At 58.9% G+C, this 22402-nt stretch overlaps 1 protein-coding gene across 1 annotated transcript in view; it reads left to right on the top strand.

The window, feature by feature from the left end:
• The first annotated feature begins 10433 nt into the window (after nucleotides 1-10433).
• Nucleotides 10434-22402, top strand: part of ASIC4 (acid sensing ion channel subunit family member 4) — a 28939-nt gene continuing 16970 nt past the window's right edge. Inside the window, exon 1 of the mRNA XM_015635536.2 lies at nucleotides 10434-11697. Coding sequence (XP_015491022.1) covers nucleotides 11122-11697 — 576 coding nt within the window. The 5' untranslated portion in view covers nucleotides 10434-11121. The remainder of the gene's footprint in view (nucleotides 11698-22402) is intronic.

Below are 22402 nucleotides of genomic sequence, written 5' to 3'. Positions count from 1 at the left end.
TGAACTCTCCATTTCTGTCCCCGCCACCCGGCGGGATTGATGTCTCACTGAGCACAGGCAGCGGCTGTAACTCATGCCCGGGAGCCGGGCTCCCGGCTCGTTACTCACCGGACACCGTCACCACATGAGTTACAGCTCTGCCTCGGGCTGGGCCACCTCAGTGATGAGGGGTCAGGGCAGGGGTGAGAACGGCTGAGGCAGGGCTGGGGCAGGGGGCAGACCTCTCTCTCTAAGCTGGCTCTCCAAGCCATCCCTCAGGGCTGGCATCCCCGGCACACCCACATGCAGCCAGCTATCTGCCTCTGTCCCTGGCCAGGAGGTGGGCACACGTGGCCCTGAGGAGTGATGCTGGGGTCCCGGCCAGGGATGGAGGGTGGCACCGCAGCCGGGATTCCCCCGTACCACGCCCGCCAGCTGGTGCCCAGGCTGCAGCGTGCGGGGGAGGCTGACGAGCTGTTAATTACAGGTGCTGCTTGGCTGGTGCAGCGCGTCTCTGCTGCTCGGCTGGCAGAGCCGTGCGGCGGGTGACACACTCCATGATAAATTGATATCCCGTTTAGCATCAATTTTCCCTTCTCTGGTGGCAGACAGCTGTGCTAATGGGTTGGGACAAGTGAAAATGAAATAACAGGCCCTGAGCACACCGGCACACGCCGCACTGTTGGCACTACTGCATGGCTGTCGCTCCCCGAGAGACAGGCAGGACCCCACGCACCCTGGTGTGGGAGAAGCGCAGGGCTGGCAGCCTCCAGGCTGAGCTGCCTTCGCCGTAGCTGCTGGTGCCCACCCGGGGTGGGTTTGTGACGTGGTGCCTCCAACTCTTGTGTTTGCAGCACCTGGAGAAGCTGCTCGTTCCACTAGGCTTTGAGGCTGCCACGGGAAGAGGGCTGGCTGCAGCATGACCAGCTCTCCATGGTCAGCGTGAGACTGCGTGGCGTCTGCATCCGCTTGGCGTTCGCAATGCATTTAGAGGGTGGTGACTTGGCACATTTCTTATAGCACAGCACATAACTAGGAACCAGTAAAGGATTTGGTTGGCATTCAGTGCCCATGCTATATTGGGCATTTGCAATGCACACAATGCCCGAGCTGATGTGTGCAGCATTCCCAGTGCCTGCGCCAGATTTGGTGTTTGCAATAGCCCGTGGCACTCTGTACCCACACTCGCACACTCTTTTCGGTGTGCTCAGCAACAGCCACATGCTTGTTATCAGGAGTGTATTTGTCAAATTGGTGCCTGCAGCGTGTTTGCAGTCATGGTGTGTGCAGCCCTTGATGCCCACAGTTTGTTTGATAATTGCAGAGTGCTCAGCAGTTAATACCTGTGGCATCAGTGTTATTTACACAGCCCTTACACTCAGTGTCAGCAGCGCTCGGCATACACAGTGTGCTCAGGGTGTGCACCCCGCCGCTGATGATGTTTGCAGCACCTTCGGTATCTGGTGTCAGCTGTGGTTTTGTGTTTGCCAAGCGCTCAGTAATCTCTCCATTCAAGGTGTGCCCTGCGTCTGTTCGACTTGGCATTTGCGGCGTAGCCCGTGCTCGCACCAGCCGGCTCTCGGCAGTGTGCTCGGTGTGTCGATTCCTGCGGTGTGATGAGTGTTCACAGCAGACTGCTGGCGCTGTGGTTGGTGCCCAGCACCAGTGCATGTGCAGTGCCCACGGTGGGCTCAGCCTTGGTGCCCGCAGCATGCTCCTGCTCGCTCCTGCAGGTGTGAGCGCCTGCCCTGCATCCTGCCCCAGTGCCGAATGTACTGCTCACTCACAGCGTGCTCTGTAAGTGCAGCCCATGATGTGGTCAGCACAAGGTTCCTGATGCTTTTGCCATTTACACAGCTTGCTGCACGGTGCTAGTGCTGTTCCTGCTATCCGGCCTGTTCTTGGTGCTGGATACTGGCCCGCTCTGGAGCAGCTGCACAGTCTGTGTGCACAGCTAGCATTAGCAGTGACACCAGCCTGCGCTGTCCCTGTTGAGGCTCACTCCAGTGCGCTCAGAACTCACAGTCCGTCACGTACCCCATGTTCACAGCACAGTTTTCTGTGTCTGTGGCCCATGTGGCACCAGAGGTGCCCTCCATGCTCAGCGTCAGCTGCTAGTTTGCAGGGAGCTGGAACTTCGTGCTTGATGGTGACATGTTTTCAATGGCCCAGTTCACCTTGGGGTCAGTGGTTCCAGGATGCTCAGCAGTCAGACGTTTTCCCTACTTGCAGTATGCTGCAGATGAAGACCAATGCAATGTCTGGAGTTTGTGACGTGCACTCAGTGCCAGCAGTGTGCCTGGGGTTTGGAGCACACAGGGTGCGGAAGGCACCGCTTCCTCAATCCCTGGCACAGCGCGTGTGCCGTGTTTGCCGTGTGCTCTACAGCCACGTGGGCACTTGTCTTGCTGTCAGGGCTCATGGCTGATATAGGGGCCCATGCAGTGTGCTCAGTGGCCAGATGTGTGCTGTGCCTATGGTGTACTCAGTCCTGGGTCCCCTTCCCAGTGGTTGTCTCCAACTTCCCACTCACCTTGCAGTCCCTGTCTGTCCACCACACCTCCACCAGCCATCAGGGGGCAGGGGCAGTCCCGGGCTCCCAGCAGACTGGGGAGGACAGGCAGGGTGCCCCACCGTGTGTGCCATCAGTGGAGCTATGGCATTAAGGCTGAGGTTTTAATCACACAAATGCTGGAAAATGGGGAGCGATGGTTCCCATGGTAACACTAACTCTGCCCCTTGCCCGTGGTGCATGGCTGTGCACGCGCAGGACCGTCACGGGCACCATGCAGCTGAGCTATGGCTGTCTGGGGAACCATAACTCCCAGCCTCCTGACTTGGGTGCATTTAAAACCTCAGCCCTATTGCTGTGCTGAGGCAGCTCTGCTGGCAGTTTACGACTCTGTTGTTTTTAGGAAAGCCAAATGGGGAGCATGAGCTGCCTTGGTGAAGTACTGCAGATGGGACAGGAGGAGCAGTCCAGGGCCAGGAGGAGCCACAGGGTGCTTGACCCAGCACCAGGTGCCAATGACTGCAGGGGTCAGGGTGGGATGGGGGTCTGTGGGCACAGCTGAGTGTGAGGGAGCAGCTGAATGATGTCTCTCAGGGCAGATCTGCATGCTGTGCTGGCTGGGCACACTCCCATCCAGCTTCTCTCATCCCTCAGGGATGGGATGGAGGAGTGGGGTGAGTGGGCACCAGCCCTGCTGCTCAGGAGTGGGTGCTCCTGGAGTGCCAGCATTTCCTGTGCCCTGCACTGGGGCTACTTGCAGGCTGCACTTCTCCAGAGGGCTCTGAAGAGCCTGGAGATGGACTTCCTGACACTGCTGGGTTGGCATTCAGCCCTGCAGCATTCATCACCCTTCCACTCTCATGTCTGTGCACAAGAGACCTTCTCTCTGGTGCAGGGTCAGGGCTGTTTGGGCTGGGATGGGGCTCTCATCCTCCCTGTACACCACAACAAGGCTACATCCTTCTGCACACTGACTCTCCAGTATGGTACAGCTCTTGGCATGTCCCCTTGGCTGTGAGATGACATTCCAGCTGTGCCAGCTGTGTTTAGCAGCAGCACTTCCCATGCCTGCAGCTGTTCATGCCAGCATGCCAGCCTGATGGGGGTGTGTGGGGCAGGACAGGGAAACCCAGCTGGTGCTTGGGGGCTGCACATTGTGGCTGAGGCTCACCCAAGCATGGAACCTAGTGCTGTTGAGACTGCCCACAGCTGGCTGCAGGGTGGTCCTTCAGCCCACTCCAGTTCATCCATCTAAGCATCCCCTGCCCAAAAATCAGAAAATTATGGTAGAGAAACCTTAGGAGCTCAAGCTTCTTCCAGATCCTTTTCCCTGAGGGTCTCCTGGCCTGCCCTGTGGTCAGGGAGGACTGTGGCTATGGTGAGCTGCCTGCCCTCCAGTCACCTTTGCTCAGTTGTTGCTTGGGAGGGCGTTAAGCACGGTGTTGATTCTCTCACAGCAGGACTGGGTGAAGCTTGTCCATCTCTGGCTGCACTGGCTGGAGCCTCTCCCGGTGCTGCCCTCCCTGCCCCACTGCTGCAGCTCCCATAATGTATTCATCCCAGGATGCCCCGGTGCAGCTGCAATATAATTATTGGAGTTTAATACACCATTATCTTTAAAATTTTATAAACCACCAGGCAGGTGATGAGTGGTGGAAGCGGGGGGTCTCAGGCTGTGGACAGAGGGGTGTGAGGGAAATAGTGCTGGGGGCTATCCCAGCAAGGTGCTGAGCCTGTTTCCCTGCCACGCTGGTGTTTTTGCTAGCAGTGCAAGGCCAGTGGCACTCCAGGAGGGTGCACCACTGCCAAGCTGCTCAGCACAGTGTGGCCATGTGCCAGCCTGCCCGGCTGCCCTCCTCAAGATGGCAGGGAGAAGGGAGGACCAACCAGCTGCAGCAATAAAAGGCTATAAAACCAAATGACTGTCTCTGCATGCTGCAGCGATGGCTCCCAGGGTGTCTTCCTCTTCCTAACGGTGCTGAGGACAGGGGGGACTGTGCACATCCCATTGCCCTTGCACAGAGCCAGGGCTCCTGCTGCCGTGTGGCCTCTCCCTGGTCACGTCTGCGACAGCCTTTCCAGCCGTGGGGGATGCTCTGAGGGTGGTGAGGCCATTTCCTCCGGTCCTCCCACGCAGGATTGGAGGGCAGCGTCAGCCAAGCATGACCTGCTGCTGGTCACGGGCCAGCGAGCATTGCCAGATCCGGAGTCAGGAGATGGGTGCTGGGTTGAGCATCCTGGGGATGCTGAACACCCTCTGTGCTGACACGTCTGGGCATCCTCCTTGGGAGGAGACTCTGTTTTGCTCCTCTGAATGGATCTGGGAGGCTTTTAGATTTGTTTTCTCTCTGTGAGAATGCTTGTGCAGTGCGATCAAGTGTCTCACTCATTTTGGGGGTGGTTTGTAGTGAGAGGGTCAGAGAAGAACATGGACAGGGGGTGCTGGCTTTCAGCCTGGCAGAGCCAGGGCAGTGCAGGTCCATGGCATGTGTCTCAGATGGAGACCAGAGGCAGGGGCTGCTGCACATGGGTTGGAGCTACACAGCATCCACTGCCTACTGCCTCTTCCTGGGCACAGGGGCAAGAGTTGGCTGGGTGAACATTTCTGGGAAGAGGAATTGAGGAGGGTGACAAATTAGATCTCACTGTTCACCAGGGTTAAATACCATGGAATCAGCCTGGGCTCAGCACAAACCCTTTTCTCCCATGATTAGGCAGGGTTTGAACCAATCATCCCATTGAGTGTCCATGGGATCTAACCCAGCTCTGATGCAGGCATTGTCCTCTCAGCCATCAAACAGATGCTCCTACACCCACATCCTATTGAAACCCACTCCTTAAATTTTTGTAGGCAGGACCTTAAACTCAGTGTTGTTTTCTTGGCAGCAGCAAAAGGTGTCCAGGGCACCTTGTGCGAGCTCATGCACACAGCTTACAAAAGAGACTTTGTAATTGAGGTTTTGCGCTTAATGAAGGAATAAATTGAATGGGAGTGTTGTCTTTAATTGGGGTGTTGCATTAATTAAGGTATTGCACTTAATTGGGGTAAAGCATTTAATAAGGTATCATGTTTAATGGGGGTAGTTTACGTAAATAGGGTCAGTGCGTTAATGGGGTGCTGCATCTCCCATGCATCTGCTGGCCCTGGCGGACTTTTCATCTGTCACACTGGGCTAAACTGGGGACCAGGACCACCAGTGAGGCTGGTCTGTAGCACTGGAGCTGCCATCTTCCCCATCCCAGCATGATGCAGCTGGTAACAGTGCTCAAATCAATGACTCTGCTCCTACCCTGGTGTGTACAGCTCCCTCCCACCATTGCCAGTCCCACCACTCCCAGTGGGTGCAGGAGGACGGTGCGGAGGTTTCAGCAAGTGGGGTGCAGGCAGCATTGCTCCTGTGCCCCCCCCCAGCCAGCTCCACAGCAGGCAGTGATGCCTGGCATGCTCATCACACTGTCGCCAGCCCAGCTCTCCCGTAATTGGAGTGGACATCTTGTCATCCCACATCTCCCCACAGCCGAGGCTCTTGCCGTCCTTGCTGCAGAGCCTGACCTGCTGGGCAGGCGCCGGCAGCGTGCCGGGGAGGCCATGGAAGGAGGCTGTTCTTGTTAAGCCAACGTGTCTGCAAGGGTCTCAGAGGATACAACTTGCATGAGGCAGAGCTGAGTGCTGCGGCCAGCTGGGCTCCGCAGTCACGTTCCCTTCAATTAGATCAAAAGTAATGATTGCCCCAGATCCACTTCCCTCTGGGCATGGGGCCGTGGCCAGGGCCAACTCTGGAGTGTGAGGAGCTGGCGAGGAAGATGTAGCAGCCAGCTCACAGGCTTGGGCTGGCAGTAGAAGCACTCAGCAAGCTGAATCCATATCCCAGCCAGTTTGGCCTAGCAGAGTATCAGGTGGGAGCTCCATGATGGACAGCTGCCTACTGACCACTACCAGGTCTGTAACTGTCTGGTCACCCTTGTTCCCCACCCTCCTGGGCTGCCCCTGACACATCACTCTTGTTCCCCTGGGCTGATCCCCTGCATCCCTCCTGAGGAGCTGCAGCCCTGCAGGCTGGCTGGGAGGGTGAGCTCGCTGCAGAGGCACAGCACCAGTGCTGGAGTGCAGTGGGAGTTTGGATCTTGGTATGGGAAAGAGTCAATCCATTGTCTGGGTGACAAGAAAGGGAAATCACAACCAAACTCTCATCTGGACTGGGCTAAGAATAGAAACAGCCAGTGCCTGTGTCTTGGAGGGGATGAATCACCATGAGGGTGCTGGAGGCCACCGCAGCAGGGTCAGGTTCACCAAGCATCCTTCCAGACTGGGGGGCCAGCTTCTCCCATGTGTAGACTTCACCTATCTCCTGCTGTATTCTGTGGGTGTGTCAGAGCCTTGATGTAGAAAGACTCCTCCTTCTGTGCTCAGTTATTTTGTCCATGGATGCAGCCTCTTAACCTTCTCTGCTCTCACCCAAACCTCCAGTCTCCAGCCAGTCTCCATCACTGCTCTCTGTTACTGCCATCCTCTATACTCATTACAAGTTGTTTGGATTTTTCTTGATGTGTGTCCCGGACCAGACACAGGGCTCCCAGTAAGGCCTTGCCGCCAGCAAACACTTCAGATGCCTCACGAATGATTCTCCTTCTCACGCAGCCCTGAGCAACGTTGTCCTTTTCACTGAGTTCAGTGCAGTTGCAGGGCTGCCAGACATCCCATATTAAACTGATAGATCCCATATCCCAAATGAATGAGGTTTCTTCTATTTTCTGCTAACTCCCAGCTGCTTTTCCAAGCATCTGCCTGGCTGCTGGGCATCTGGAAACACAGCTCCTGCTCACACAGATAACTGCACCTGCAGAACATGTCCTGCCTGAGGGTTCCACCCCTCTGCGTGCTTTGTTTACCACCTGGGATTGTCCTGGGGTTTGGTGTTAAACTCAGACAAGCTGATGTTGCTGCCCACTGCTGAGCCAGGCTCTGTCCTGCCCTCCTGCCCGCTTGGCAGCCCTGCCCTCCAGCCGCTCGCCCTCTGCTTGCTGGGCAGATTTGCTTCCCGCCCCAGCCCAGCTCTTGTCCTTTTGAATTGTATCTGATTGTTTTCAGGCCATTTCTCCGATTTGTCAACATCATTTTGAATTCCAGTCCTGTCTTCCCTGGCACCCGCAGCCTCCCCCCATCATCTGAGTGTAGTACATGGGCCCTGTGCCAAGTCCCTGACGATCAGCATTCCCCTGGCTGGGGGGCACAGGGGTAAGCAGCAGAGACTCCACTTTCCCAGTCTGCTGGCAAGCCCTTGGCTGGCTCTCCCATTCTGTTGGCTTGCTTGCACGGTGGCTAGTTGAAGGCAGCACAGGAGCCCAGGGCATTGTGCTTCTCCTGACTGACTGTTAGCATCATATCCAGGGACTGGATGAGGGGCCATCAGGGGGGCAAACAGATGCTGTAGCTGCAGCTAGACCCCAGGTAAAGGGGCACTACACACCACAGAGTCCCCCTGTGTGGCCTCATGCCCCCCATGTGGAGGCATTCAGCCACAGGTGAGAGGCTCTGGTGTGGAACCTTGAGGACCTGTAGGTGGGGCAGAACCAGCCATTCCTAGCTCATGCTTTGTTCTTTGCCTTGTCTGGTCTGAGTAGAAAGCAGTCCCTAAGCTCTACTGCCCAGCTTCCCAAGCCATGCTGCTTCCCCACTCCCTGCACCTCCACCCCACTGTCTCTCCCAGTATGCTCTCTGTTCCAGAGCTCCCTGGCTGTGAAGCCACAGTCCTCCCCTCTGCAGGGGATAGGGCTGGCTATGGGTACCACTCACTTGGGCACATCTTGAACCCAACCCATCCTGGCTGCATTCTAGCCTTGGCTAATCCTGCAAGGGGATGAGTCCCCATCATCCATTTGCCCTTGCTGGGTGGACAGGCAGGAACAGAGTACAACAGGAGAGGAAGGAGAGGACAGCCAGGAAAGGAGACGGGAGAGGACTTACATCTTTGGCCACACAGGAAAGGACCATGCTGTGGGGATGGTGCTGAGACATGTCCTCAGTCCAGGTGGCACTTGATAATGGAGCTGAAGATGCCCAGAGAAAGCAGGGATATGTGATCCCCTTGGTATGGGGGACAGGGTCCTGTGGGGAGCCAAGGTACAGTCCTGTTTCCATGCTGTGGCTGTCCAGAACACAGGACACTGGACTCCAGCTGGTCCCACACTCACACAGCTCAGTTTGCCCTGTACCTCAGGGTCTGCATTTATGGGATGATCTAACTGGCAGACCCTCCGTGACTTCATGTCCCTCGCAACCACACAAGTAGAGACTACACATCCTGCTCTGCAGACCAAAGACCCAGGGCTGGCCATTGCCTGCTTCCATGGAAACTCCTTGCCACAGGATCAGGCCCTTTCTGTCCATGGTCCTTGCTGGGCCAAGCATCCCCCAGAGGTCCAAGGGTCCCTGTGGATGCAACTGGGATGTGGTGGCTATGTGACTGGGGCACCTCTGGTGGCAGCAGCATTTGGGTCACCTGCCCAGCCTATTCCTAGCATGTCTTTCTGATCTGGAGGTGCGGGGCTGGCATGTGCATGCTGCATCCCTCGGGCAGGGAGAAACAGGCGGCTGGGGCTGTGCGTGCTCCTTGCTGGAGGCAGCCTATCATGCTGTATTGACCCACACAGAGGCAGAAACATGTGTGCCATGCACAGATCGATGGGAAGATTGAAGATGCATGTGCGCTTGCCGGACGACTGGGGAAAGCTTTGCCGTTGGCATTGGCAGCACAGTGAAGGTCATGCTGACCTGCGGCGCAGTCCCCGAGGAGAGGCGAGGCCTCTTGTCGCGCTCATGGGCGGCTGTCTCATCACTTGTCCTCCAGAGACCCTGGATTCCCTGCCAGGCACGCACCTTCTCAGCAGAGCCATGTCTGCTGGGGTGGGGGGGGAACCTGGCGCTGGGCTTGTTCTGGGGACATGGAGCTGGTGTTTCCCCCTGCCACAAGGCAGTGTCACAGAGGGTTGCTTGACTTGTGAGTGAGTGGGTTGGTTCAGCCTTTTTAGCTGTGCAAACCCTCCATCACCAGCTGATGAAACCATGGCAGGAAGCTGGAAGAGATCAAAACTTGCTGGCAGAGGTGTTGTGCCTTGGGAACAGACAGACCTAGGTGCCGTGTGGTTGGTGCCTCAAGGTTGAACCCATCACCTCATGACTGAGCCACGCAAGCAGAGCCCCACTGCCGCGGGCAGGACGGGGCAGGAGGGCACCCTGCTTGTCACGCTGCCTGCAGGGCAGCGCTGCCACGGGGGCTGGGTGCTGCCTGGGGCTGTGCGCAGGTAGCTTGTCCTGGAGGGAGCAGACCCCGGAAGGAGCAAGGGCTCGGCAAGGCGGGACAGGGTGAGGGCTACCCCGGCTCAGCCTTTCTAGCAGAGCTGGTCACTGCCTGTGGTGCCCCCCACTTCTCGTGCGCTGCCGTGGAACAATGAGGAGCAGCGAAGGAGGGAGGGAAGAGGGACAGAAATGAAGCCGGAGGAGCCCATCCCGGGTGCACAGCGAGCGCATTGGACAGGGGTCCGGCGGACACGGGGCGCGGGAGGCTATACTGCCGCCCTCCTGGCTCCGGGGCACCGAGGAGCACGGCGGGGGCGGGGGGAGGCACGGGAAGGCGCACCCCTGGCGCCCCGTGTTCAGCTCCGCTCCGGCGGCGTCTCGCCGGCCGGATCCCGCCGGGACAGCCGGGGCCGGGACCGGGACGGCCGTGACTCGGCGCTGGCCGCCGTGGGTCGCGGCAGGGAGGCGGTTAACGGCCAGGGAGCCGCCGAGGCAGGAGGAGTCCGCAGGCGGGCGAGCAGGAGGGGGCCGCCGGGCGAGCTGCCCGCAGGCTGCCCGCCCCCGCCGAGCCGCGCCGCGCTCTGCCCCGGGGCGCACGGGCCGGCGGGGCACGGCGGGGCCAGGCGGAGAGAGCGGCGGCAGCGGAGACGGCGGGGGACAGGCTTCGTGCCCCGCCCGCCACGGCACGGCTCGGCACGGCTCGGCATCGCGCGGCGCGGCACGAACGACTCGGCATCGCACGGCGCGGCACGGCTCGGTTCCGCTCGGCACGGCTCGGCTCCGGCAGCTCCCGAGCCATTCAAACAAGTGGCTCCGGCAGCACTTCGGGGCCGGAGCTGGGGAGAGGGCGCAGCGTGGCTCCCTGCCCCGGAGGCGCCGGGCCCTTCACACTGCCTCTTTTCTCTGACGCTTGCTCTTTATTTGACGATGAAATAATGTTGACATGTCTTGAATTATTAAGTATTCCCTGGATTTTATTAGCACATGATGCCTAAATGCTGCCTGTATCTGCTGGGGTCTTAACCAGAGAGGAGCGAAGGAGAGAGGCAGAAAGACAGAGCGAGGGAGAGGAGAGAGAGGGGTTTTTGACAGCTGTATTTGTGCTGATAAGCGAAGGCACAAGGAGACGATCGACTAGTGAGACAAGAGGGAAGCGGCGGCTCGGAGCTGCTGAGAGGGGCTGCGCTTCCCTCCCGAGACGGCTCGGCCCTCCCGGTGCCGTGCTGGGGCTTGGGGGGGACCCGAACCCCCTCCCAGCGCCTGGCCGGGCTCTCGGCCGGTGCCTGTGCCAGGGGGCAGCTCGCTGGCTGGGCACGCCAGCTGCACGGGGCAGATGCCGATTGAGATCGTGTGTAAAATCAAATTTGCTGAAGAGGATGAGAAGCAGAAGGAGAAAGAAGAAGGGGACAAGGAGAGCCTGATCGAGGAGCCTGCCCGGCCCCGCTCCCGGGATCTGGCCACCTTCGCCAGCACCAGCACGCTGCACGGCTTGGGACACATCTGCCGGTCGGGACGGCTGGGCGTGCGCCAGACCCTCTGGGCATTTGCCTTCCTGGCCTCGCTCGCCTTCTTCCTCTACCAGGCGGCCAAGTCAGCGCTGCTCTACCTGGAGCACCCCCACGTCATGGCCCTGGACGAGGAGGCCATCCGCGAGATGGTCTTCCCCGCCATCACCATCTGCAACATCAACCGCTACCGCCACTCGGCACTCACCGACGCTGACATCTTCCACTTGGCCAACATGACCGGGCTGCCCCCCAAGGACCGAGATGGTCACAAGGCCACGGACCTGCTCTACCCTGACCCCGACATGGCTGACATTGTCAACCGCACCGGCCACCAGCTCGACGACATGCTCAAGAGCTGCAACTTCAGCGGCGAGAACTGCTCATCCCGTGATTTCACTGTGGTGAGTGCACACCTGGCTCAGCTTCCCTGGGGGCCCCTGCCGGCACGGGGGGCACCCACCCATCCGCGTGGCAACCCAGCAGGGCTCCCTGGCTCGCTCCGGCTGCTGAAGTTTGCATCTCTCTCTGTTTGAGTTTCCCTCCAAGTTTCACATGGAGAGAGGGAGAGGATCCTCCGTGGGAGCTCTCAGCAGGGCTCTGCGCCACAGGACTGGGCTGTCGTCAGGTCTGTGCCTGAGGGGCTCACGGGCAGGAGCCGCGGTGGGTGAGCAGCAGGGTTCAGCGGTCCCCAGGGTGGGTGTGCAGAGGTCAGGGGGAAAGCTATGGCACGGAGTCCTGCTCCAGCCTGCGCTTCTTTCCCCGGATCACAGTGCCCTGACGCAGGGTGTTTTACTCAGCGAGAGGGGCTGGAGCAGGGGGGCAGGCAAAGACCGCTTTGCACATAAGGGGAACCTTCCCGCATTTGCGGGATTAGCACCGGGATGTGTGTAAATGTGGAGACCGCCGGCATTGCACACTCACGTGTGCACATGCCGAGCTGCTCCGCTCCGGAGGCTACAGCCGGGCGAGCGGGGGGCTGCCCGGGGCTGCCCGCTCACTGCCCGGGACTGGCAGCAGGGCCTCTTCTAAGCAGCGCCCAGTCTGCCCAGGCAGAGAGCCCCTGGCCGACCGCCGCCAGTGTGCAGCTCTCACCAATATTGAGCCTGGAATCACAAATCCCCGCTGTGGTTTGGGAAAATAAATGTGCTGAACGGGCGGAATACCTGATGGGACCCTTTTCAGACCTTAATGACTCTGGAAATGAGCCGCCTCTTTCCTACGCCTGCCAGGGGCTAGTGCTCAGCTGGCTCCCGCGTTCTCAGGAGCTGTGCTGCCAGCCGGACCCCGCTCCGTGCCGGGGAGCGGGCTGTGATGCCATGGGCTGTGCAGGATACTGGGGAAGAGAGGAGGCTCCGTGGGGCTGGAAATGGCTGATGCAGCACGTTCCGTTTCACTTCGTACCCATCGGTACAACGCCTGCTCAATGTGCAGATTGATGCTGTCCCTGGGAAAGAGACGTTTGGTGGGGGGGCTGCCCTGTGCGGGGGGGTGGTGGTGGCATGGGGGCACTGCAGTGGAGTAACAAGGAGCGGGGGACAGCGGGCAGGCAGCCCCACTCCTCCTGGGGATTTGCTGGGCTCTGTGCCTGCTCTACGCCAGCTGCTTGAGTTTGCCGGGAAGCAGTGTGGTTCAGCAGGGTTTGGAGCAGGAAGCTCTGGTGCTGGACAGTCCTGCACGTGGCTTGGCCATGCTTACTCCAGCCCTGGGATCCTCCTGGAGGATCCTGCACAGCTTTGGTTTGGGGGGGAGGCGGCGAGCCCAGTCTTGTGCTGGGCAGTGGCAGTGCCTGGCAGTGAGATTTGATGTGTGCTGAGCTGCACTGTGATGCTGGCAGGGCAGAGCTCAGGTGGATGGGGCAGTACAGGCTTCCCACAGCATGGACAGAGTGTGTGGCATGCACTGTGCTGCGTGGCAGTGAAGGGTGACCACCAGGACAGTCACTGGGACCCAGTTTCTCAGCATGTGGCCATGCATGACCAGCTGGCCTGCCTACCTCATCTGTTTATGAGAATGCCCTGGGGATGCCCAGGCAGCTGGGCTCTGGTGTGCTGGCACTTGCACTGGAGCAGGTTTCAGGCATGAGAATGGCTAGTGACAGCTGACTTATGGGCTCATGGCCAAAGAAGGGGACTACAGGGCTCCTAAAGCCTGCACTCACCCTGTCCACAGCTCAACACTTCTGGCCTTTGAGGCATCAGGGGCTGTACCTGTCACCTCTCACTCACCTGGAGCAAAGGAGTGAACCTGGGGCAGGAGAGGCTGCAGAGATGGGTGTGGGGAGGAATGGATGAAGACGTGATACACCTCTCTGCCACACAGCATGTCCCAAAGCCTTGCCAGGCAGTAGTGGGACCTGTCAAGGCATCACACCATTTGTAGCTGGAGCCTTCTACTCCCATTCCCTGAGCCAAATCGGTCCCTTGTGCCTCCCGGGAATGACTGAAACAAAGCACAAGCTTCTTGGCAGGCAGGTTGAGTCCCAGCTGTGCTGTGCGGGCTTGGGCGCTCCTGTGCCTCATATCTGTGGCTCCAGTGAAGAGGCACCCAGGCTGCTCATGTGGTGGGGAGCTCCAAGCTTTGTTGGTCCCATTTCTGGGTCCCCATGTGAGCCTTCATGTTCAGAAAGCGTTTGTACCCGCTCTGCTGTGGGTGAGCGTGAGAGTCACAGCATGTTCTAGCAGTGATGGAGGGTCCCAGACTGCAGCATGTCCCAGTAGGGCAAATGGCTTGGGGTCCCAGGGCATCCAGCCCACAGCGAGCAGCCTCTGTAGCAGAGGTTGTCCCGCAGCGATACTGGAGAAGGGAAGGAGCTATCCTGCAGCCATGCTTGTAGGAGTGCTGGAGTCTTTCCCTCTGGGTATGAGGTGGACTTTGTCCAGAGGCTGGAAGTTTTTCAGCATGAGAGTGGCCAAGCTGTGGGGCTGCCACCACTGCCTGTCCAGGAGCATGAGCAGTGCCAGGGCTGGAGGGTGCCCCCTCTCACTGCTGCTTGTAGCCCGTGCTCACGCAATAAATAACTCGTGCGGATCCTTTAAGTAAGAGCCTTGAGTGGTAAATGATCTTCCCCTATTCAACGTCACAAATCCACATTCTTTATGGGACAGCAAATTAAGAAACTATCGGGAAAAAAAAAATCCCCAGCGTAAGCATCTTCCATGTAATAAAGCCCGGCTGGGCTGTAAATCTCCCCAGCGGCAGGGACAACCCTGAGCTGCAGCGAGGCTCCCTGCAGCCCCGCTGACAAATGTGCCCCCTGTGCCGGCTGCTAGAGGGCCGTGCTGGAGCTGTGGCAGAGCCTTTTCTGACCCCAGGGAGCTGTGCCGTGCTCCGCAGCCCCCCAGTCTCTGCCGTGCTCGGGGGCAGTGCCCGGTGCTGGGCGGCACACTGTCCGATGGGTGCCTGGTGAGAGTGCCGGGCACGGGGCGCTCCTGGCTGGGAGAGCACAGCTGCAGAGCTGAGGGTGCCGGAGCAGGAAATCAATGGCACTCTACATGCCATTAAGCAGGAGGTTGGGAAGTATCCCCACGGGGCTGGGGCTGAGCTGCTGCGGGTGCTTTGCGCTCGCCCTAACCTCCCTGCCTGGCATCCCGGTACAGCCACAAGCCGAGGCCAGTTCTGGCCATGCCAGATGGCAGGCACTGAGGGAAAAGGGAGCCTTCCCAACGGTGCTTTGGAGATGGGGGTGCAGGCAGATGGGGTGTGCAGAAGTTTGGGGGCTGTGGGAAGAAGTGCGTGGAGGGGGCCCCTCAGTTGGCAGCAGCATCCCGCCTGTTTGCCGGCAGTGGCTGCAGCGGGAGCCTCCGCTCGCGGCCGGGCAGGAGCCCAGTGCCTTTCTCAAAACCTCATTCGTTGTCAAAAGCCTTTTGTTTGTGATGTGTGGCTGCTGAAGCCAGTTGTGCCGGGGCTAGAAGCTGGGGGGGAGCAGGGAGGTTGCTGAGAGCTGGCAGTGCCTCTCAGAGCTGGCACCGGCCCCAGCTCTCCATGCTAGGCCTCCTGCCTTCCCGGGATGCGGGTGGTGTGAGGGGGCTCCCCAGCACCCCATGCAGACCCCAGAGGAGGAAGCCCTCTGCTGAGATGGGTGACATCCTCAGCTGCATTCCACATGCACACAAGAGATCCTGGTTCAGGGGGTGGGCGGGGGTAGCAGGCTGTCACCTCTGCCTCCTCCCAGCAAGCTGCTCCTGACATGGGGCCTCTCTGACCTTTCCACCTGAATCATACTTAATAAATGTCACATTTTCAGCCTATTTTTACTGGGTAAAAGAGATGGACTGATTGTTTTTCACCTGCTCTGCTCTGCCTGGTGCCTGCTCAGTCCCTGGCATTCAACCACTCAATTTTCCCTGTACTCTTGTGCGGGGCTGGGTCCCCCCAGCTGCTCAGTGGGCTCCAACTACTGCAGAACCTGCTCTAGCTGGAGCACAGAGTGGCTCTCAGGCCAGGCAGTGCCATACGGGTCCCAGCACAACATCATCCCCTTCGGAGGGTGGCATGGCTATGACTTTGATGGGTGTCCTGCCATGCCTGGCAGGGACTGGCTGGGCTGGGGCTGGTGGTGTCAGTGCCCAAGAGAGACCGGAGCATCCGTCACTGATCCCATGCCTGTGAGCTGGTCAGCTGAGCCCATCTGTGCCCATCTGGGTCACAGCACTCCACTCACTGCATCCACATCCTGCAGTCCCAGCCCAAAACTTGAGCCAGCTACCCAGGGGCTCACAGCCCATCTGGAACCCTCCAACCTCACAGTCTGGCCACGGTGCTTGTGCATTTCAGGCCTATGTCCCGGGTAGTGCAGGCATGTCGCAGGTTGGCCGTGCTCCTGTCCGGAGCAGCGGCAGCGGCATCTCCGGCGCTGTTACACATGAGCCGCCTGGGCACGGCTCGAGGCGCTGTTTGTGCCAGAAAACGGGGGACTTTAATGCAATTCGTTGCCATTTAATTTTACACAATTCCTGCTGCTTAATCCGCTGAGAAATGCTAATTTATACAATTCACGTCTAAAAATAAATGTCAGTCCAGCAGCTCCCAGCAGCGGGTAGCTGCTCCCACCAGCCCCCACCGAAGCCTTCTGCAGGGACCCCAGTCCAGAGCCCACCTTGCTCCCTGCCAGCCATGCTGCTGCTCCTTGTCCTGAGTGCTCAGGCTCTGGCAGAAAATGTGTGGATTTGGGGATAATGGGATTTTGGGACACTGCAGTGGGAGAGCAGGGGGTTGGCTGCACCTAGGGGTGTCATTGCAAAGTCCCTTGTGGCAGTGGAGCAGGGTGACAAGGGGACAAGGAGGTGTCTTGGCAATCTGACTCTTTCAGAAGGCTAGGGAGATGTTATTGGTGTGGGGGTCGTGAGATGTCTTTGGGACCACTGCTTCCTCATGGATCCCCCCAATAAATCTGGGTGCAGCCCCTTGTACAACTGCACCGTGGGCTGTGGCTGGAGGTGCATGGAGCAAGAGGGGTGCTCAGTGCAAAGGCCTGGCATGTCACCACCTGGGCTGCACATGAGGGGTCCAGCCACAGGTCAGGTCAGATGCCACCTAGTTGGCAGGTATTAATTGGTCACAAAGTGCCATTAATGAATGTGGGATGGGAGGGAAGCATGCACCCCTCCTGCCTGGGAAGTAGGGATACATCATTAGGTCTCTGAGGAGGCTGGTCTGCAGGGGACAGCGAGGGGATTGGAACATGGGGACAAGGGTATCCTTGGCTGGGAAGAACCTATACTGAGCTCCCAGATCCATGTCTCTTGCTCTTGAGCATCTCCATACCCTGCTGCCCTCCACCCCAATGCCACTGCCCCAACCATCTCACACCCACTGCCTCCTCTTCCCCACCCCTTTGCTGAGCAGAGCCCCATGCCCCCTCCATCCAAGTGGGTGACACTGACACCAGCAGCAACACTGAGGAGAGGGTGCCAGGGCAGTGGGGTGGGCATCAAGGGCCATGGTCATGGGTGCCAGCTCCCTGCAGGAGGGGGGCGAGGCGGGGGAGCAGGGGGGTGCGGAGGCGACGCAGCGGGGGAGCAGAGATGCTGAAGGAGCCGACGGCTTTCCCACCGTCTCCCTGATTGAGATCGGATCACCGTGAGCATAAAAAAGCTCTCTTCATAATTATATTTAATGAATTGACTTTAAAAGCTCTTATGCTCTTATCTGGGTAATTTAATATCACACACTTAATAAGCCTGTCTCCGATACGGGGGGAGCCAGCGGCCAGGACGCCCGCGCCTGGTGTGTCTCCCCAGGGATGTGGGACGTGCCATGAGGCTGGGCCCACGTGCCAGGCTGAGTGGAGGGGAACGCTGCTGCCCCTGGGGCCAGGGCACCCGTGGGGTGACTATGGGGCAGTGCCCCTCCAGCACTGCTGGCTGCAGAGGGGACTGGGCACCTCGGGTGGCTGTGAGAGGAATGAGGGTGAGACTCACTGAGGGGATTGGCTCCAAGAGCTGGTGCTCACTGGTGCCTGGGGCCACAGGGCTTCGAGACAATGGGGAGATGGGAACACAGGGCAGTGGGGCTGACAGGGCTCAAGGTGACAGATGGGGCAGCGAGGTTCATGGGGTGCCACGTGGCTGGCTGGGCATGGGGCAGGGCTGGCAGGGTGCAGATGCCCTGTGCCAGCGGCATGGCTGGATGCCACGTGGGCCCATTGCTGAAGGGCATTGCTGTGGCCCCATCCTTTATGTCAGCGCCAGTTGTGGCAGGGGTCTCACAAACAGCACTGGGGACAGCCATGGGTCAGAGTGCACCACGGGTTCCAGTGCCACGATGTTGTTAGATCCCTGTCTCCTTCTGGCTCCAGCCACCTGGGGTAGTCAGCTGGGGTGTCATGGAGGTAAATGAAGGCTTATCACCACGGTCTCTGCAGCTCAGTCCCTCCCCTCCCCGCACCCTCCTGGAGCCCCAGAAGGGGTTTGGGCTGCCTCCTGCAGGCCGGCATTGCTGCAGCCCCAGGAGGAGTCTGCCCCCCCTCCCCTCCTTGCCGCCCCCCACAACCCATCACTGCATGCAGGCGGGTGCCCGCGGCGAGCCGCAGGGAAGGCTCTGCCATATGGAGCCAGGGGCCCTGGGGACTGCAGGAGCCTGGGGCTGGGACCTGCTGGCCATGGGGGCAGCCCCCAGAATCCTGCACTCCAGACACTCACTGGGCAGTGGGGTGGAAAGCCACTGGCCAGCCTTGTGTTCCCTGCATGTCAGAATTAGAGCTGCTGTGAGCTGGTCTGTCGCCCCAGCCTGCGCCCTTGGTCCCTGATTACCAAGTGATGGAGGACAGAGAAGCACATCCCAGCATCCATGACTCTGCTGCCCCAGGACAGGTGGCAGGGACAGGGTCACAAGGGCAGGGTGAGTGATGTTGGCCCTTGGCCAGCCATCCCCAAGCTCTGGAGTGCCTGGCAGTGCCGGCTGCCATCCTGGCACTTGGTGCCAAGGCTGGGCGGGCTGGAGGGAGGCGCGTGCCAAGGCTTTGGGGCAGGGGAACAAGGACACAGCTGCCACCTGGCCCTGCGGAGGCACTGCCCTGAGCAGAGCGGGGATCCCAGCTCCCCACTGGGGCATGGGGCAGCCGTGCCGGGTCTCCCTCCATGAGGGAGTGTCTGGAGAAGGAGGTTTACGGAGCTGCACTAAGTGACGCAAATGGTTTGAAGCCCATAAAGAGAGACGGTTTTATGTAAGACGACTATATAAAGCTCTGCTGTTCTGCCATTGATGAGATATAGGCCTTTATTTATAGAAGGCAATGTTTGCGGTGCGAGTGCTGAAAGCCAGCCAGGGACCCGCAGATAGGGCGTAAAGTCATTTGACATGCAGCTGCCGTCGACACTGTTCACACATTAAAGAAAAAAATTAACAAGTTTGCAGCCAGTCAGGTGGAAAAAACAATAATTGTCGAAAAACGTATTTCCCCCTTTTTCCAATAACAAATAACTGGAACGCTGTTGGGAAGGCTTCAGCTTGCTTTTCCTCTGGGAAAGGATGGGCTGAGGCTCCAGCCAGGCTAGCGGATGGAGTGGGCAGGGGGAGGCAGACAGGGTGGGATGAGAGCCCAGACAGGGTGGATGTCCCTGCCTAGGCATTTTTACATCCATGACTGGAATAACAGGGCTTGCAGGCAGGAATGAAGGCACCAACAGCTCCAAATGGCCATGTGTGTGCTGAAGGATGAGGAGGGGGGACAAACACCAGGAGCTGAAGATTCTTATTACATGAGGGGCTGTGGACCAAACCCCACTGGATTTTCCTACCTGGCCCAGCATTGTCTCTCTCCACCTGAACAAACAGGGATGCTCTGAGGTTATTTCTTAGCCAGATGTGGCTGGGTTTTTAGTGGAGAGCATGCAGCCAGTCCCTGTGGTCAGAACACCCTGCCAAATTCTGTTTCATGCACGAAAGGAGGAAAAACTTCTCTTGATTAATTGTGCAATAGGGGAAAACCTGCATCTCTAACCTGCTCCTTGCCGGTCACTGGCCTTTTCTTCCAGGCACTGCCCTGACATGCAGCCGAGGGAGGGTGTGAGGGCAGGAGGGTGCTGACTCCTCTGCTGTGTCCTGCCCTGTCCTGACTCTGCCATGACCATGAAGGGTCCCAGCAGGGAGCAGTCAGGCTCAAGGTCAAGTAGCTTCCCTGCAGCTCCCTGCACTGTTCTGTGAATGGCTGTCCCCTGCTCATTCTGCAAAGCCTTCCCCCTGTGTGCTGTGCCAGGAACAGGCAGGGCCCTGCCAGCCCCACCACGCCACCATTGTGCCAACAGCAGGCAGGAGGTGAGGGTAGCAAATGGCACTGTGCTGCTGGGCTTGGGTTGGGGCAACTGGACCTGCAGCCTGGTGCACTGGGACTCAGGGCTCGTGCATGTGCCTGCTCTGTCCCCAGGAGATGTCACTGGCTGAATGGCTGCTCCTCCTCTGCCACCCTCGTGAAGCCCCTCTGCAGATGCCCTCCAGATCACTTGACCCATCTCTGGGCTCGCAGACAGAAGCCCAAGCACACACTGCACATGATGAGCCTCAGCTGAGCTCAACTGAGCTCAACAGGTTTTCTTCCAACAGAACAAAAGGTTCTCACCTGATAGCAGCTTGAGGAAGGTGAGTACAGGAAGAGCTGGGGGACAGGAAAGCCAGTGGCTGGAAGGACCTGTGGGCACTGTGTCCCAGTGGCACAGGGGCTGGGGACCCCTCTGTGTCGGAGAGCTGAGCCAGGCTGTCCCCTGCCCATGATGGCTGGGCAGGCAGGGAGCAGAGGCTGGGGGACACACTGGCCAATGCTGGCCAGTTCTGGGATGTGCAGGGCAGGAAGGGAGAGGAGGTACAGCCTTGTCAGAGTAGAGCCTCTGATTAATCACTAACTGCCGGCCCTCCAGCCAGCAGCTCATTAGCAGTTTAATTTCTGGTGCCCGGCATGCAGGAGGGCTGTGCAGCTCTGATTGAGCTGGATGTGCTCATCTGGGCAGCTGCAATCAGCTGGTGCCCACCCCCCCCCGCCAACTCTGCTCACAGTCACAATCAGTGGCCACATCCCCCATGTCCGGGGTGGGCTGGATAGCAGGTGCCACAGGTCCTACAGGTGATGCAGGTGCTGCAAATGCTGTGGGTTCTCTGGTCAGGCAGGGATAAAACACATCAGTGGCAGGTGCTACAGAGAGCTTGTGAGCAGGGCCAGGGGCTGGAGATGTGCCCACGTCTCCCCCTGTATCCATCGATAGCCTGGCTGTGCCTGGAATGTGGTGGTCCCTGCGGTGTCATGGGCCTGGGAGCAGCTGTCAGTGGTGTCAGCAGCCATGGAGAGGCACTGCGCTTGGCTGCACGAGGATATGTCACCAGCCTGTCATTCCTGGGGTCAATGACAGCCTGCACATCCCTGTACTGCCCTGTCCCTCTGCCACCTGCATGTGCACCCACAGGGCAGCAAGGTGAGGGCTGTGGTCCCTGCCTGCATCCTGGTGTTCCTGCCACCGCCCCAGGTTCTTTTCTCCCTTGGCTCTTCTTCTTCCCAGACTCTTTCACCAGTGGGATGGGGGAATTCACCTGGGCCATGGGAGCAGGACAAGGGCAGGAGTGTTCCAGGAAAGAGCCACTGTCTGTGGATGCTGCCTTTCTCTCATGGACCTTAAACTTCATCTGGGCATGCAGAGGTGGGCACTGCCATGCTTCCCAGCTGCCTGGAGGTGTTTGCAGCTCAGCCTCATCCCTTTGCCCTCCAAAACTTGCTGTGTCCTTCACTCCCAAGCTGCCGTCTCCACAATTTTTTCACAGTGCAAGGAGTGAGGGAGAGACCGCAGCAGAGAGAAGCATCTCCATCTGTCTTCAATGCTCCAGTGGCTGGAGCAGAGCAGAGAAGGGGCCTGCAGGTGTCCCCACTGCGTTGGGGCAAGAAGGGTTAGGGTGCATGTGGGGGCAAGTCGGGCCATGCTGGGGCTGTGACTCCTGCAGAGGAGGCAGGGCCAGCCCAACATCTAGTGCTGCTGCCCCTGGGAAAGGCTTGGAGCAGCCCGCCTTCCCGAGCAGCACAGGACTGAGGGCACTATGCAAATCCAGCTGAGATTGATGCAAGCATTAATTATGTCCCATCAGCTCAGCTTTTGCCCAGCAAGGCAGGGCACACAGGTCGTGCTGCAGTTTGTGTGGGAAAGATGAATTTGCACTGGCAGTGTGTCCCCTATGCCTGTCCCCCTGCCCACAGCCTGCTCCCACCACCCTGCTGTGACTGTGGTATGCTATGCCAGGTCAGCCTGGCTCTCCCAGGCCCATGGCACCGTCTGGCTCATGGGTGAAGTCATCACTGAGCAGGGAGGTGAACAGGAGCAATGCAAACGCTGTCAAGCAGTCTGGCGTACCCAGCTCGAAGGTCCTGCTAATCAGAGAATGTCTGCAATTACATGTGATAATTATGGGCAGGGATTCACAGTAACTCCTGCCCTGTTGGCATGACACTGGTCACACCAAGGTGCATTGCTTTGTCATGAGGACAGGAGGAAATAACCAGGACTGTTCAGCAGGCTCTCCTGGCACAGGAAATGGTGTATCACCAGGCCTTCTGCCCGTCCCATCCCATCCCGTCCCGTCCTGTCCCGTGCCATTCTTGTCCCATCCCATTCTCCTCCCGTCCCATCCCATCCC

This window comes from Parus major, chromosome 7 (genome assembly GCF_001522545.3).
Source record: "Parus major isolate Abel chromosome 7, Parus_major1.1, whole genome shotgun sequence".
Taxonomy (NCBI): domain Eukaryota; kingdom Metazoa; phylum Chordata; class Aves; order Passeriformes; family Paridae; genus Parus; species Parus major.
Note: the sequence above shows the minus strand (reverse complement) of the source record. Positions and strands in the feature narration are given on the sequence as shown.